At 44.9% G+C, this 18,119-nt stretch overlaps 1 protein-coding gene across 1 annotated transcript in view; it reads left to right on the forward strand.

The window, feature by feature from the left end:
* BPIFC (BPI fold containing family C) overlaps positions 1-18,119 on the forward strand; it is a 36,790-nt gene that overhangs the window by 10,601 nt on the left and 8,070 nt on the right. Inside the window, exons 4-12 of the mRNA XM_090272554.1 lie at positions 471-599; positions 1,835-1,990; positions 2,127-2,190; positions 4,255-4,315; positions 7,424-7,515; positions 8,639-8,815; positions 9,977-10,030; positions 11,067-11,237; positions 11,870-11,937. Coding sequence (XP_090128680.1) covers positions 471-599; positions 1,835-1,990; positions 2,127-2,190; positions 4,255-4,315; positions 7,424-7,515; positions 8,639-8,815; positions 9,977-10,030; positions 11,067-11,237; positions 11,870-11,937 — 972 coding nt within the window. The remainder of the gene's footprint in view (positions 1-470; positions 600-1,834; positions 1,991-2,126; positions 2,191-4,254; positions 4,316-7,423; positions 7,516-8,638; positions 8,816-9,976; positions 10,031-11,066; positions 11,238-11,869; positions 11,938-18,119) is intronic.

Raw genomic sequence — 18,119 nt, forward strand, 5'->3', positions numbered from 1 at the left:
TATGCCAAATATCCTGTAATATTTGTAACAGTTCTCTACAAAAAAAACAAAAAAAAAAGGTTGTCCCACTGCAAATACTAGTGCTGCCCCGCCCCCACTTAGAAACACTGGAACAGTGTGTGGGTTGGGGAGAATAATGATGGCAAGTGTTGTACCTCATTTCCTCTTTAAAGAAACTAAAAAAGTCGATTCATAGTAAATTTGTTTCTAAACTTGCGCCTCCCATCCCCCGTCCCACCCGCCACCCCCCTCCCCCCACCCCCCAGACAATGAGACACAGGGAGCTTCCTGCCCAGAGTTTAAGGGAATCAGAAGGCAGTGCCCAGAGGCAGCAGCGCAGACCCCAGGCTCCTTGCTCTGTGGGAATTCACACCCACCGGCCGGGATTTCTATAACTGAATTTCTGGTTCTGTCTTACTTAGAGATGCGCTAGAGGACTTGCACTAACCCCTCTCTTTCTTGTTTTGCAGCATAAAAATCAATGCCCTTTCATTCCCAAATACTTCGTTAGCCTTTGTGCCCGGGGTGGGAATCAAGGCACTCACCAACCATGGCACCGCCAACATCAGCACCAACTGGGAGGTCAAGTCCCCACTTTTGTGAGTATTCCCGGAAGAGTCGGCTGCCGTTCTGGGGGGAAATGGGCAAAAATCCGAAGTGTAGAAATGTGCTGATGTTTTCGTTGTTGGTCTTCTTTCCTCAACTATTAGCACTGTTTCCCAAGAGCATCTTTCCAGGAGAGGTTTAAATCAGAATACGTCTCCCGGGGGTGAAAGAAGGGAGGGGGCTGAAAATCATCTTTACTTTAAAGGCCGATCTCCTGATCAAAATGTCCTTCCCAATCTTCTAAGGGCTAGAAGTCCTAGATTGTTGGAGAAGTGGACGTGTGCTCCACATTTGAGACCCCCTCCATTGAGTCACTGTATGATCGTAGTCGGTCGTTCAACATACTTTGCCCTCTGAGGGGGCATCTGAGGGGAAAGGGAGCCTTCCTACCTCACAAGGAGGTTGGAGGATGATAGTCAGCTTCAGCCCAAGTATTCCTTCACAAAGGACCTCCGCACCCCCCCCCTTAAAAAGGAGGGATCAAATGCAAGGTATGCTTACAGACCACCCACACTATGTGCAGGTAGCTGCCTGCGTGTAATGGTTAGGTCTGCCTTGATTGGTGCCCCAGAATAACACGCTCACGCACCCACTCGGTCATTTAACAACCACTTACTGAGTGCCTACTGTTTACTGTTTATTCCCATCTCAAGAACCCCAAGAACTCTTGTAGACTGGAGAGAAATGCCATATTCCCCTATAAATAACATGGATTCAGGTATCCATTCTTGTCTTCGCTGACTCATCAGCCTCGCCTTGCATGCTCGTTTTGCATCAGGCCACAAGTAAGTCCTGGGGACATGGACATGAGTAATACACGCCCCGTTCCTTCACGGAGTTCACAGGCTACCTCTTAGTGCCACTTCCCCGCCCGGGCGCCGCCTGCATAAGGTACGGCCAACTTTGTCTCCTATGTTCTCACTCTGAACAACCCTTGTATACGAGTGGGGCTCTAAGTGCTCAGCCGTGTCGGGGGTGGGACAGGGTGCTCAGGATAAAGTACCGGAAACGTCCCTAAAGCTGTCACCATTCACGTAACTCATTACTTCATTTGTTCAGCAAATATTCACTCAGCGCCTGCTCTGCTCCTACCTGTTGTAGGTGCCAGGAACCCAGAGCTGAAAAAGGTCCTGCCATCCAGGAGCTCAGAGTCTGTGGGTAATCAGAGAACTGAGCCATCTCCCTCCCTGCTGAGGCCTGGGTAACCTTGTACTTTTTCTCTCCACAGCCAAGACACGGGAGGAGCTGATCTGTTTCTCTCTGGGGTCTACTTCACCGGTATCCTTACCCTGGCCCGAAATGACTTCGGGCACCCAACCGTGAAGCTCCAGGACTGCTATGCCCAAGTGAGCCACGCCCATGCCTCATTTTCAGGAGAACTCAGGTGAGTGAGGGTGCCCTGGTGGGCAATGGGTGGTCAGGGGCTGGACTCTTAGGCAGCAGCACGTAGTGGGGGTTTATAACCACAGGTGTCATCCCTGAGTAAGGCCCTTTTTTTCTTTTTTTCCCTTTTTTCCCAGTGTCCTGTATAACTCCTTTGCTGAGCCCATGGAGAAACCCATTTTAAAGAATTTAAATGAAATGGTAAGTCTTTAGAGGCTACACAACCACAGTAAAACACTATCAGCAGCAGTTCTGCTATGCTTTTATTAATTCTTAGTCAATAACCCTTTTTTGAGCACCTACTGTGTGGCAGGCACCATCCAAGGCACTTCCACACACATCATCCTGCAGCATCCCTTCCTCAAGTTCTTGCCACAGGGTGGACAAACAATGAAGGAGAATTTATTTCTGGTGTACCTACTGTGTGCCCGGCACTAGGCGAGGGTCTGTTGGGGGTATGAAAAAGAAATAAATTTATCATCTTTTTAAGAAAACCAAACTCAACCTTCTGAAATAATAACTGAAGGAGGACTTGAATTTAGCACATACTTATACGATAATTAGTTTGAGCTGAAGGGGTTCAGAGAAATGGGAAAATTAATTAAATAGAGCCTGAAGTGTCCTGGGAGACATTTTTAGAGGATGCAGGATTTGAACTAGACCTTGAAATATAGGTAGAATTTGGACAGGTAAGGACTGGGAAAGAAGAAAGTGTATTTCCAGCCAACAGAAACAGTGTAAGTTAAGATGGCTTCCAAAACTACAACTATCCAGATTCTACAATAGAAATCAGTGTCTGAGGAGGAGAAAGACAGGACGGGCTGGGCACCCTCCTTCCAATCCCGACCATACCTTTCCTGAACCTTTACCCACAATTTGTGGGAGACAAGGAGAGGGATGAAGAGGACTGGAAAAGGAGGGAAACTCCTTTCTGAAAAAGAGGGGTAAGGATGGTGTCAGGCTTAGCTCCTTCTCCCTGGCGCGCAGCTCAGCGCTTGCCAGGAAGTAGGTGCTGAATGAACGTCAGTGAGGAAACCAATGTGTGGCAACATTGAACAGCCTGTCCCAGGAGGCTGCCCGCTGGCCGAGGGACTCTGCGGCTTCATGGTCTCCGTCCGTTTTACCTGACAGGTGCTGGGTGCCGGTGCATGAGCACATTAAGGCGTGACTGGGAGATGGTGCCGCCATCTTTAAGCACCTTGTACTTGATCATCACTTTGTTCAAAACGAGGCAGGGTTCTTGGCCTCTGAGAGGAAGCCAATAGTTAAGTTTGCCTGCAGTTTATATATGACTTAGAAATTATAGAGGCTTTGCCTCTGGGATTCCCTCTGAGCCCCTGAGAAATGAAAAGAAGGCTCAGACCACAGCTGTCTAGCTGGGTCCGAGCGGATTTCAGATGCTAGTGATACGAGTCCTGGCGACTCAATGAACCTCTCTCCTTCAGTTTTCCCATTTGTAAATAGGGGACAGTACTGCTTACCTCCCAAAGCTGTGGGAGGATGAAATGGGGTTAACACAACAGCTAACACGTACTGAATGCTTACTATAAGCTGGGAAATTTTACACTAGTTACCCCAATTTCTGCTCACGATAACCCGATGAGGTAGATACAATTACCAACCCCATTTTGCAGATAAGGAAACTAAGGGCGGAGAGGACAGGTAACTTGCCAAGTGATACAACCCAAACAGCTCCCAAGCCTCTGCCGGTAACCGCCACACCGAGTGCTTAGCACACACCTGGCACACAGCAGGTCCGGCAATGTTAGTACCCTTCCTGCTTCCTCACGATGGGCTTGAGTCTGATTCAAGACTGATGTGCTAATTCCAAACGGGGTTCTGATCGAAACAGGTGCCTAATCCCATGGGCTGTCAAACGAGCCCAACAGGGAGATAAAGGCCCCAGCTGTGACCACTCCCAAGCAGCACGGCGCTGATGACAGAGGAAGGCACAGCTGGTTCCCCGGGTGTGACTGCACCAGCATGGACTGGGAGGCATGTCCTGTCATGCCACAGGAGGAAAGGCAAGGGCTCATTCTTTTATGGGCCTCACGGGGTGTAGTTCCAGTTGCTGTGAAGTTTAGTCAGCACTCAAGAACATGCTACCCATACATACATAACTTGAGGCCCATAGGCATCAACTAATTTAAGAGAAAGTCTTGATGACCAAAGGGAGAATGTCTCCTAGCCTTTTTGCAGGGGTTAGGTTTCCAGTATAATATGATAACCTGTATTTTTTTTTTTTTTAATTCCTTTTATGGCCAGCTCTGTCCCATTATCACAGGTGAGGTGGAAGCGCTGAATGCCAACCTCAGCGCGCTGGAAGGTGAGTCCCTGCGCTGTCTCTTCTGACGGTTTTCTCCCCACCTCCCCACTCTGGTGCTCTCCGGGTTTGCTTTTCCATGCCCTATAGTTCCAGCTCTTCCGTTGGCTTTCCGCCCTGCAAACTAGAGCCACGGGAAGGTGTCAGGGGACACGGCCTGTGTATGGGGCCTGCTCTTTGCTGCCGCCGCCAACTTCTCTGCAGGAGGGAGTAGCTTCAGGACCCTAGATGCTGTTCAGAGAATTAAACTCTCATGAATTGTAATCCCAGCTCTGGCACTAAATCCATCTTCTTCAGAATGATTACTGCTGATCTGAGCTAGGTTATCCCCTGGTTCTAACCCAGTGGTTGGCTCCTCTCTGCCTCCAGGATCAAGTCCAAATGCTTTAACGTAGACTACAAGACCCGATGCCGTGCTCTGGCTCCTACTTCCCTCCCTCCGCTTCATCCTGCACTTTCCCTGCTGAACAATCAAACTGCTTCTCCTGCCTTCACACCCCGTGCCTCTGCTCATGTTGTCCTCTCTGCCTAGAAGAGCTTTCTCTCCCCTTCATCCATTTGGTCATTGAATAGATATCTATTGAGTGCCTTTTTTTTTTTTTTTTTTTTGCCATGAGGGATCTAGTCCCTTCCAGGCCCTCCCCCTCAGTCATTCCTTGTCTTGTTCACTCTTCTTTATCTCTTAAGGCTCAGCTCAGGTGTAGTCTCCTCCAAGAAATCTTACCTGATGCCCACGCCTCAATGTTCTTTCTCCTGTATACTCACATGATACTTTGAAAGTATCTCTTTCTCCACCCCACCCATTCATTCGCCAATGGTACAGGCCGGGTGCTGTGCTCGGGGCTAGAATGTGGCAGTAAGGCCTCGGAAACAGAAATCCCTCCCCTCGTGGGACTAGTGGGAGGAGACAGACAGCAAGCAAGATAATAAGTTAACTCTATGGCACCCTAGTGATAAGCGATAAGAAGAAAAATAAAGCAGGGAAGGAACTGGGGAGTGGTTTTCATTTTAGATAGTGTGGCTGGGGGTGTCCATATTAGTTTAGTTGGTGAGCAGGTAACATAAAGTATGAAAATGAATGAAGCAGGGAGTGAGCCACTCCTAGATCTGGGCAAAGAACACTGAAGGGAGACGAAACGGCAAGCTCCTGAAGGGGGACCGTGCTGGGTGCGCTGGAGGAACTGTGAGGAGGCCATATTGGGAGCAGAGGGGTGGGGGGCGCAGGTAGCAGCACCTGAGGTTGGGGAGGAGAAAGCAGGTGGTTAGAGGTTCAGGGCTCTGTCGCTCATGGCGAAGACATAAGAAGGCTTTGGAGAGTTCTGAGCAAGTCTTGCACGATCTCGCTTAAATTTTAAGAATATCACTCTGACTGCTTGCTGTCTATTAACAATAGACAGGGGGAGGGCACAAAGGTGGCAGCAGGGAGACCACTGAAGAGGCTCCAGCAGTGACCCACATGAGCAAGGAAGGCAGCTGGGTAGGTGAAGATGGTGAGACACATTCAGGTCCTGAATGTACCTTGCAGGTTGAGACAACGGCATTTGCTGACATATTGAAAGTGGGTCAGGAAGGAGAGTCAAGGATGACCCCAGGTTTTACCCTGAGCAGCTAGAACATTGGAAGAACGGAATTAGTATTTACCCAAGTGGGGAAGACTGTCAGAGTAGGTTTGTAGTGGGACCATCAGGAGCTCAGGTTTAGATCTGCATTCTCATTTCCTGTTTGTATGTCTGTCTCCTCCACCAGACTGTGAGTTCTGCGAGGGCAGGGACTCTGACTTAGCTCTGTGTCCCTAGCACCAGGCACAGTGCCTAACCCATACGAAGTTAATAAATACTAGCTTGATGAAGGGATGAAGGAGACGGGCAGCTGGACAAATGGACTGATAAATGGATTCAGGTGGATGAAAGAAAATTAATAAATTGGGGAGGTAGGGAAAGAGAAAGAAGATGGAGTGAAGAACTGGTTGAGGATTCTCTTATCCTACCTTGCTTGGGACGATGTTCTTTACCTCTGGGAGCCTCACTCTGCTCACCTGAAAAGTGGTCACAGTCCTGTTTCCCTCCCAATACGGTGAGGGATCCTTTGAGATTGTGAATTTGAATGCAGTTTTTAAAACGATGGTGACATAGGGTAGTATTGTTCCTTCACTTTGGCAAATCACGCCATCCCTTGTTGTTTCTCACCTCCGTCTGTGGAATACACCAAACCTGACGTGCAAGAAGGGGAGATGCGGTGCTCACGTACCTTCCTCTAGGCTGGGGAAGAAGTCTTTGTATCAGAACACATGATGGCGGATGGGAAAGCAACCCCCCAGGCCAGGTCAAAAACCGAGCATTGCACCCAGCACATGCCAACTGTCTCAGACACTGAGACCCAGGCTCCCTGTGAGCTGTACCCACCGTTCCCGGGCCCCTGGCCCCTGCCCGGCCTTCTGCTTTGCCCTGAAAACGATAAGACAAAAAATGACGCAAACCAGGAGCACTGTGCACGAGAATTTCATCAGCCTCTCCGGCTTAGTGCGTTGTACTTTCCTATCTCTGTCTCTTGCAATATTTCTTTTTAAAAATTATTTCTAATTAAAACACTAATACATGCTCATTGTAAAAAGAAAATTAAGTTCTAACTACATAGGAGGCGTTGACATAGAACTTGAAAGTCTCATTCTGTCAACCTAATATAGATGGCTTAATATTGACAAATGATTTTTGTTTGTCGAATGAATTTCCTTTTTAAAAAAGAAGTGTATATGCATGTGTGTGTGAGCGAGAGAGATTAAAAGGGTATACAGCAAAATTTTGTTTAAGTTTCTCTCAGGGCAATGTGATCTAAAAGAGTTTTACTTTCTTCTTTTGACTTATCTACTTTTTCTGGGTTTTATAAAGTGGGCATGACCTGAAACTAATATAATATTGCAAGTCAACTGTAATTTAAATGAATAAATAGAGAAAAGTGAACATGGATTACTTATGAAATAAGGTAAAATATTATTTTAAACAACAGAAAATTAAAAATTATTGAATTATTTAAAAATTTGTTCTGGGTGTACATTAATCATATGTTATGCTTTTAATGAACGTAAATTTTCTTTTTGCTTTATTTATGATTTAGTTTTAACTAAGATCAACAACTATACCGTGCTGGATTATTCCCTAACGGGTCCTCCAGAAATTACTGAGAACCACACCGACCTGAATTTGAAGGTAACTTTATCATCTTTAGAGTCCTCACCCCAGCTATGAACAGCCAGCACAGTCGTCCCTCGGTATCCTTCAGGGATCAGTTATAGGGTGCCCCCTAATACCAAAATCTGCAATGCTCAAGTCCCTTATATAAAATGGCATGGTGTTTGCATTTAACTAATGCATATCTTCGTGTATACTTTAAATCATCTCTAGATTACTTATAAAACCTAATACATTATAAATGCTATGTAGATAGCTGTGTAAAGAAAACTGTACCTCCTCAGTACAGACACAACCATCATAGGCTGAACTACATAGTGCAAGTCAGCAACAATGTAGCTTTTCTTAAAAAATATTTTCGATCTGCGATTGGTTGAAGCAGAACCTCTGGATACAGAGGGCCTACCGTATTTGGGAAGCAAACATTATGTGCAAAGGAAATATACCTGCATGTTCTTCAAATCACCTCCATCTCCAAGCAATTTCATGATGTGTGTGCTCTCTCAAAGGACTTGAACATTTTCTTGATTGGTAAATGAGAGTGTTCAGATTACACCGGATATGTCTGCCTGCTTCAAGAAAAGTATCAAAATGTCTTTGCCTGTGAGAGTAGGTTTGAGGCCAGGAGGCAGCAAGTAGAGTGGTCTGCATTTATTAGAACTTACCATGCCAGTAATTGTCCATATGGGTGCTTCTAGTCCTCTCAGATTAGTCAATTTAACTGAAGGCTGCTGACCTCTTTGGGGGCCATGAGCACATGAAAATAGTGTTGGCTGATTCTGGAAACGTGGTTAACCGCCCTTATATTTAGTTTTGCCCCAAAGTTAATGCCATTGTTTTTAAAAATGCATACTGGTTTATACTTCAGTCACGCAGTGTCACGCACATTAGTTGAATATTACACAGCCACCATTCTGTAATAACAACCAAAAGCTAATGAGGGCAGTGTTAGCAGTGCCACAGATAGTCACTAGTCACTAGTCACTGGTCACTAGTCAAAAAGTCAGAAGGCCTTATTGTTTTTCCTTCCCTAAAGAGTTTCTGAAATTTTTCTTATTCTTGCCTGAGCGGGTCCACCTTCTTTAGTCCTGCACATGTGAGCCTTCACCTGACACCCTGGTCTCTCTCTCTCGTCCCACAGGGCGTATTCTACCCACTGGACAACCTCGCGGACCCGCCCTTCCCCCCGGTGCCTTTTGAGCTCCCAGAACGCAGTGACTCTATGCTCTACATTGGAATCTCCGAGTATTTCTTTAAATCTGCAGCTTTTGCTCATTTCGCAGCTGGGGCTTTTGATGTCACTCTCTCCACAAAAGAGGTGAGAAGAGTAAATGGGTGATGGCCAACATTTAATCTTAGTATAAGTATCCCATATGAGGCCTTTTTATGTCACAATTTCTCTTCCTGAGGTTTGTAGGCTACCACTCCTATCAGGGCAATGAATGATGGGGCTGTAGAATGAATGTTATTGGTTGGAGAGTTGCTGGGTTTCCAGTTTTTTTTCATTTCATTTCTTTATGATACTGAGTCACTGTTCTAGGTTGCTCTTAAGTAATGACAGGGCCTCCTTCATCCCTTATTACCTGTAACCTTGGAAAATTTCAATTTATTTAATACACTGTGCCAGAATTCCCTCATTTGGAAAAATGGAACTAATAATTCTATACCCATAGGGCTGACATGGACATTAAAGAAGTTCAAATATATGTAAAGCATTCAGACCAATGCCCAGCACAGAGTTAATGTTCTATATGTGTTGCTGGTTATTATCATCATTATTATTCCTTACATTAAGCCAATATAAAGATTTCTCCTAGTAACAATTGCAATGGAATTATCTACAATGACCAGTAATAGTACAGAAACTAATTGATTCTCGTTGCAATATCCCTCTCTTTTATATATAATGAGAACCCTCTTTCCAGCCAGTCAACCAGCAACTTTTACTGAGCATTCCTTATGAATCTTTTCATTCTCTAAGTCTTAATTATACAAGCAGTTATAAACCTTGTGTTCAAAGTGCGAAGCTGGCAGCACCAGCTACCCTACGGTGCTGGAAATTAGACACGCTTAGCTTCAACACTTGAGAACCATCCACCTGTGAACATAAATTACTTAAGCCTTCTATGCCTCAGTAATCTCAGAAAATGGGGACAATAACACCAAACGTATTGTTAACCACCGCAGAATATTTACACAAGGATCATACATACATGATATTCACAGTGTTCCCAAGGTCATAAATCATTTACTCAAAGGGAAGGTAACTCCTGTGTGACTTCCCGTGTGCACGTCCCTTTACTTCCTTGGGTCTCAGATTTCCTATGGTGGTTCTGTAAAATGGTAAGCTGCCTTCCAACACCTCTTCTGGATGCAACAATTTCATAGTTTATACAAATTTTGGGAAAGGCTACATTTGTCTTGAAAAGATAACCTGAGGTCAAAACCTTTCAGTGACGTGATGGTCTTGATTTTCCAGATTTCCAGACATTTGGTTCAAAACTCTCAAGGCATTGGCAACGTGCTCTCCCGGGTGAGTGCTCAGGATTTGGCTCCTTGATAGTGTATTTGGTTTCATTGCAGTTACTTCTGGAAGACCTGTGAGTTCTCTTTATTCCTTTTTGGTGCAATCCTGAGTCCATCTTTTCATTCTTAAAGGTTTTTTTCTTTTAATCAAATACACACAAATACAGTGATCCCTCAGTTATCACAGGTATTGTATTCTAGATCCCCCTGCGATAGGTGAAAATCCACGAAATAGGAACCTTACATTTATTTTAGTATTTACTGTACAGTACTGCAAAATCCCGCGATATAGTGAAAAATCCGCAGTAAATAATTAAATATAATATTTTTAAAAATCCCGTGATACAGTGAGGCCGCAATAAGTGAACCGCGATATAGAGAGGGACTACTGTATATACTGAACAAGTTACTATTAAAGGCATTTTAAGTTCACAAAATAGATCATCTATCTGTTCCACCCACAAAGTCCCACCATCATAAGCTTAAATTGGAAATGAAGGAATAGTGCCCATCTCTGGCTTTAGTGAAGCAACTCTTAATGCCGTGCCTTCAGAGCCCCTGAGCGTTGGACATGGGGTACAGAAAGGCTCCACTTTGCCCTTGAAGACCAAGAGAGAGATGCTGTTTTTAAAGCATCCTGGTTTTAGAGCAAGGACCTTGAATCACACAGACCAAGATTTGAATCCCAAGTCTACAACTTACTCACCTGGGACCATGAAAAAATGACTTATCTTCTCTAAGACCCTCTTTCTTCATTTGTGAAATGGGGAGAACCTGCCTCAGGGATTTTGTGGAGATTAACTGAGATAATACGGACAGCCTTGACATGGTGGCTGGCACACAGTATGCCTTCAGTAAACCTCCCCTATTATTATTTAGGTTTTTCTGCATGTTATTGTTGTTGTCATTAAAGATCTTTTTTTTTTTTCTATTCTTACTGTATGCTGTAAGATTTAATCACCACAAGCAACTCCAAATTTGTGCTTTTCCCTCCTCAACTCACAACTCCCAATCTCCGTTTTTTCCCCCTTGAACATGGGCAGATTGCAGATATCTACATCTTGTCCCAGCCCTTCATGTTTCGGATCATGGCAACAGAGCCTCCCGTGGTCAGTTTACTACCAGGCAACTTCACCCTGGACATCCCGGCTTCCATCGTGATACTCACCGAGTCTGAGAACTCAACGGCCGAGACCATCGTTTCCATGGATTTTGTAAGTCTGCGGGGACAGACTGTCCCTGCCCTGTTCCCGTAGCAGACCGTTGGCCAGCAGGGGTCCACTAAATGCTCGGAAGGGCGAGAAGTGACTCATCAGTTAGGAGTGAGGACAGGGTTGAGGCTGGGGATGGGGGAGATGTGGGAGTCCAGTGCTGAAGCCCCGTACCTTGTCAAATAGCCCTGTGTGCTTTTCCACTTCCTGGGTGCCCTTCCCTCTGCTTCAGTTACATTGATAGCCATTTTTTTTCCTTGACATAAGTTAAGGTGGAATTCAAGTTTATTTGAGCAGATGAAGGCCACATGCAATTCGATAAAAGGGGACTAATATAATGAACCTAAGCAAAATACGTAACACACACACACACACAGTACATAGAGAAAAGACTAGGAAAAAAATAGAAAAATAGTTTAAAGGAAATCCTCAAACAGAAAGTCTTTATAGTTAGCTTTGTTACCTAAAAGATAGTATTTTTAGAATTATTTCTTTTGAATGTCTCTTGGAATGAGAGGCAGAAGTTTATCATGTTTCCACTCTAGAGAATAATATTTATGGCCAATCTTTGGCCAGAGAGATTCATTCCTCATAGTAATCAATGCTCTTTTTTTTTTTTTTTTTTTCCTCTGCAGGTTGCTAGTACCAGTGTTGGCCTGGTTATTTTGGGACAAAGACTGATCTGCTCCTTGTCTCTGAACAGGTAAGATCAATTGATTTGACTGCTGGGAACCTTCATCATAAGTGAATCAACAGACCATCGAGACAAAGTGGGCATTAACAGAACAGGCGAAGTTACCATTGGATAGAACATGAATCACTTAAGCATGTCTCCTGCAGTAGTCCAGATAACTTAAAAGTGGGGACTTAAAATGTATTGCAAAGTTTTCCTTTTTTCTTCCCATTAAGTAATACTAAGCTAAAAGGAGAAACACAATAATTATAAATATAATTCTTTAATATACATGCACATTCTATTAGTACAGCTATAGAAAAGCAAAATCCCTCTTTAACAAATTCAGAAAGTATGCCACTAAGGAAAGGTCATGAAACTTGGAGGTCAAGAAATGAAGTTTCAAATCCTTGCTCTCTGGTGTTTTAACCGTGATCAAGTCTATTAACCTCTGAGTGTCAGTTTCCTTATCTGTAAAATAATGAAGTTGGACTGAATTATTCCTGAGATACCCTCAGGCTCTGACACTGGGATGCCATTACTATAAGGTAGAGTTTCACAAACCCGAGCCACGTGGCCCAGCTGGCTCTCCAGTGCAGGTCACGCAGTGAAAACGGGCCAGAACAGGATGTATACTCAGGTCATGGAACACTAATGGCCATTTGGAAGAATGGCCCCTTTTCCTCAGCCCTATGAAGCCCACAGTTGAAGCCATGAGTCAGACACCTGGTGTGGGGGTGGATATATAGAATGATCAGGTGGCCCAGATTAAATCTTTGAAAGGAATAAGCAAACACAGAACAAAACAAAGAAGGGAGAGTCCAGAAAGAATAGGAAACCAACAGAGGAAGAAAGTTAGTTGATCACCATCAGTCAACTAGGTGGTTATCAGGACTATGGTAGAAACGTGCAAGATGTTCTCCATAAAATAATATCAAATGGAACAAACAAAATATGGAACTGTACAAACACATCAGGCAGCCCTGTCCAATAGCCTTCTATCTGGACAAGGAAGTGAGGAGCAAATGAAGAGCTGTGTTAAGATAGGTTACGAGAGTTGCATTTTTCCTTAAAATTTTCTTTGGAACTACAGCTGACCCTTGAACAGCACAGGGGTTAGGGGCACTGACACCCCTCTCTCCTCCACAGTCAAAAATTTGCTACAGCTTTTGACTCCCCCCAAATTGAACTACCGTTGGCTCTTGGTATCTGACGGGGATTGGTTCCAGGATGCCCCATGGATCCCAAACTCCAAGGATGCTCACGTCCTTTATATGAAATGATGTAGAGCGAGGCATGTGGTCAGCCCTCCGCATCTGGGGATTCTCAACCACGGGACAAAATACCGTTTGCCTGCGGGTTGGCTGCATCTACAGATGTGAAATTCATGGATACAGAGGACCAGCAGTATTTTTGTAAATACTGTGTTGTTCAAGAGTCAATTGTATATTGTGTTTCCCAGTGAAATGAACAACAACAACAAAAATAATGTAGTTTCCCAGAGACACAAGATTTCGAGAAAATTTTACTCAACTTTTCCCAGCCCTGTAAAACAGGACTTATTTCTATGTTAGGCCCAATAGGCACAGTGCCCAGAGCCCGCAATACTTTAGGGATCCATGAAAATGTTTTAATATATTTTTAAATAAGAATGTAAAAAATGTATACAATCCAACAAGGATTATACTTATCTTGTTACCTACACAGTCTTAAAATATAATTTGTTACTTTTTTTTTTTTAATGGAGGAAAAGTTCCCAAAGGCAAAAAGTGCCTCAGGCCCCCAGGAGTCATAATGTGGCCCTTTTTCTAGAAGATCAAGGCTCATGAAACCTTGATGGATGATCTCTGGGATGACAGTTAGGATGATTGAGCCCCAGGGCAGGAGATGAGGAGGGAAAGGACAGAAGGTGAGGAGCTGGCTGGCAGCAGCTGAGCTCGGCCACAGGAGAAAGGGGAGACCTGGAATGGAATGTGGTTTGCCTGAGCATCAGGACTGTAGTGCCAGTGAGACCGCCGTCTGTTTGAAGACTGAGAGGAAAGGGCTGACAGGGAGGCTAGACATCTGGAGTGAAGGGGAGAACGGGGCAGGACTGCCCATGGAGGCAGCAAGCTCCTACACAGGTAGAAACGACATTCACACGTGAGCAGCAACCTGGGGTACTGTCAGGATCCAAAGGAAGGATTTAATATGGATGGGACTTCAGGCTTATGGCAGGCAGGAGGAAAACTCTGAAGGAGCAAGAAGACCAGGTTTGCTTCTCTGCTTAAATCAGGCTGACCCTAATCTCCAGCGTCCCCACTGATAAGAGACTGCCCGTTCATTGGGCATTATGTTTATTTATGGGAGCTGTGGAAAAACTGGTTGTAACCTGTCCAATTCACATCATCCAAAGAAATGTGTGAATTCATCCTCCAGCTTCCTGTGGTCCACGAGCATTGTTTGACCTGGTGAACACGTACCTGCAATAGGTCTTCTGCCTTCCGGGAGTCTCCTTTAGATTCCCGGGCTGAGGAGGCATCCTGCATCATGAGACTTTAGCGGGGCCTGAGCAGGACCAGCCACATAATTTGCAAGACCCAGCGCACAGTGAAAATGGAGGCCCCTTGTTCAAAATTATGTAGAATTTCAAGATGGAGACAGCAGGGCATTCAACCAAGCAGGAACCCTTCTGAGCAGAGGTGCTGCCCCACTGAGTCTGAGGGTGGCTCCTGCAGGGGGTGCTATAGCCGGCCTCAGGCAGGGAGCGGACTGAGGTCAAGGCAAGGGGGTCACGCTTCCCTCAGGCTTCAGGCAAAGAGAGAGGCAAGACTTTGCGAAGGAGCGGAGGCGGTGCTGAAAGAGTGGCCTGAGTCTTTGGCAGCAAAAGCAGCAGCCCAGCCGCCCACACAAGCCACCGCAGCCAGTGTCTCCACTCCTGGGCTTCGCAGGCAAGCACTGCTTCTCAGGATGGGCTGGCTTCATCGTTGGCGATGTCAGAGAGATGCAGCAGGTAGAGGCGGAAAGTGGGTGGGGATCAGGGAAGCATCCCTGAGAAGAACCAGGGAGCACCTGGTCTCTGAATACAGCTCTGCAGGACACCCCGGCCTTCCTAACCACCCTCTGCCTGACGCAGCCGCTTTCTGGAGCTGCTCAGGGTGGGCTGCATAGACAGAAGGTGCAGAAATCAGAGGCCTATCTGGAGTGGTGAGCTTAGAGAGGTAGTGAGATCCTCTGTGGCCCCCCTCCATGTGGTATCCCCTATTCCCTCCAGCAATCTCCCCTTAATTCATGGGTCGCGCATATAAGTTCTTTGCTACTCCATTTCCTATACTGTTCTTAACATCCCCCTGTCTATTCCGTACCTACTAATTTGTACCTCTTAATCCCTTTACCTTCTCCCCCATTCCCCATTCTCCCTCCCAACTGATAACCCTCCAATGATCTCCACATCTAGGATTCTCTTCCTGTTCTGCTTGTTTGTTTAGTTTGTTTTCTAGATTCAATTGTTGATCATTGTGAATTTATTGTGATTTTAATGTTCATCATTTTGAGATTCTTTTTCTTAAATAGGTCCCTTTAACATTTCATGTAATAAGGTCTTGGTGATGATGAACTCCTTTAGCTTGACCTTGTTCATGAAGCACTTCATCTGCCCTTCCATTCTAAATTATAGCTTTGCCAGATAGACTAATCCAGGTTGTAGGTCCTTGCTTTTCATCACCTTGAATACTTCTTGCCAGTCCCTTCTAGCCAGCCAAGTTTCTTTTAAGAAATCAGCTGAAATTCTTATGGGAACTCCTTTGTAGGTAACTATCTGCGTTTCTCTTGCTGCTTTTAAAATTCTCTTTTTATCTTTAACCTTTGGCATTTTAATTACCATCTTGTTAGGGACTCTCTGTGCTTCCTGGACTTGTGTGGCTATTTCCTTCACCAAATTAGGGAAGTTTTCTTTTATTACTTTTTCAAATAGGTTTTCAAATTCTTGCCCTTTCTCTCCTCCTTCCAGCACCCCTTAACCAAATGTTGGTACGTTTGAAGTTATCCTAGAGGCTCCTTACACTATTCTCATTCTTTTTTTTTTTGGATTCTTTCTTCTCCTTGCTGTTCTGATTGAATGTTTTTTTCTTCCTTACATTCAAAATAATTGATTTGGTTCTTGGCTTCATCTACTCCACTGTTGATTCCCTGTAAATTTTTCTTTATTTCACTTCATGTAACCTTCATTTCTGCCTGGCTCTTTTTCTTTAATTTAAATATTTATTTATTTTTAGGGAGAAGGGAAGGGAAGGAGCAAGAGAGGGAGAGAAACATCAATATGTGGTTGCCTTCCGCATGCCCCCAACTGGGGACCTGGCCTACAACCCAGGCACATTCCCTGACCAGGACTCAAACCGGTGACCCTTGGATTCTCAGGCTGACACTCAGTTCACTGAGGCACACCAGCCAGGGCATTCCTGGGTCTTTTTTATGCTGTTGAACTACCCAATGAATTCCTTGAGCATCCTAATAACCGGTGTTTTGAATGTTTTGAACTCTGCCTCTGATAGATTGCTTATCTGCATTTTGTTTAGTTCTTTTTCTGGAGTTTTGATCTGCTCTTTCATTTGGGCCATATTTCCCTGTCTCCTCAGTTTGGCAGCCTCCCTGTGTTTGTTTCTGTGTATTAAGTAGAGCTGCTTTGACTCCCTGTCCTAGTAATGTGGCCTGTCGTAGACAAGCGCACTGCTAAGTTGGACGGGGTGGAGCCTTAGGTAATCTCCAGGACAGGGCAACCTGTGTGAACCAGGCTGATGGAGTCTCAGATACGGTGTCACTGCTCTGTGGCTCTGTGTGGGAGAGGGCTCAGAAAGGGAACAAAGGCCACTGCCTGGCCTCTGGGGTTTTGTCCAGGGGGAAGCTGTCTCCTGGCACTCGCCCTGAGGCCAGACACTTCACTTTCTCCCTGTATGCCCCTGGTGCCCTTCGAGCTGCTGCCCTGGTGCTGGAGCCCAAAGGGAGTGAGTCTGCCTGAGTCCTAAGTCCGTTGTGGGCCCTTTAAGAGGAGATGTGTGAGAATCCTACAGTTTCTTCCCCATCCCATCCCCCACTGGTTTTTACAGCTAGAAGTTATGGGTACTTACCTTCCTGGTGCTGGAACCCTGGGCTCAGTGGTCTGGTGCGGGGCTGGGAATCCTCACTTCCAAGGTATCCCTCCCAATTTTTATCTACCACTCATGGGTGTGGTACCCCCTATTCCATGTCTCCTATCTCCACATCTCTGCCCCTCCTACCCATCTGGATGAATATGATTTCTTTAATTGCTTGGTTGTTGGACTTCCATAAAGCTCAATTTTCTGACGATTCTGGGTGACAGTTGTTTTGTAGTTTAGTTGTAATTTTTGCTTTGGTTGTGCGAGGAAGTGAGCCATGTTTACCTGTGCCTCCACCTTGATGGGAAGTTCCACTCTTTATTATTGAGACTTTACTCTCTACTGGTCCTGTGGAAAGCACTGCACATATAATATTTCATTTAAATATCACAACCCTGTATCTCCAGGGCCTGCCACAGTGCTCAATAAATGTCTGTAGACTGAATAAATAGCCTTAGAGGTAGGTATTACTATCCACACATTTCAGTTTCTGGAGGTTATATAACTTTCTCAAGTCACAGAGCTATTGAATAACAGCCAGAACTTGAACCTGGACGAGTCTGTTTTCAAAGCCTTGAGTGTTCATCTACTGCATTCTCATACCTTTGAGGGAGTGAAAAGTAAAGACTTAGAAAAAAAAGACTTAGACCTAAGATTTAGAAAATAAATACCATTGCCTAGAAGCAGAAACCCATGAGCATAGAGTCACATTGAACTGAAACAGATAGCATGTCATTTCTCAATGGGAAGTATTGATAGAAGAGAAGACACCGGCACTGGACACAGCCCTTTTCTTGTTGCATTAAGGAATTGAGTAAAGGAAGGATAAAGAAAGCAAAAGCTGGGAGTGTAAATAAGAAACTTGACCTCTTTGGGTATGTCCAGTTAAAAGCACAGGCTCTAAAGCAGCGGTTCTCAACCTATGGGTCACGACCCCTTTGGAGAGCGAATAACCCTTTCACAGGGGTCGCCTAAGACCATCGGAAAACACATATATCATTACGTGTTGTTTTTGTGATTAATCACTATGCTTTATTTATGTTCAATTTGTACCAATAAAAATACATCCTGCATATCAGATATTTACATTATGATTCATAA

This window comes from Furipterus horrens, unplaced genomic scaffold (genome assembly GCF_987537825.1).
Source record: "Furipterus horrens unplaced genomic scaffold, mFurHor1.1.pri manual_scaffold_4, whole genome shotgun sequence".
NCBI lineage: Eukaryota > Metazoa > Chordata > Mammalia > Chiroptera > Furipteridae > Furipterus > Furipterus horrens.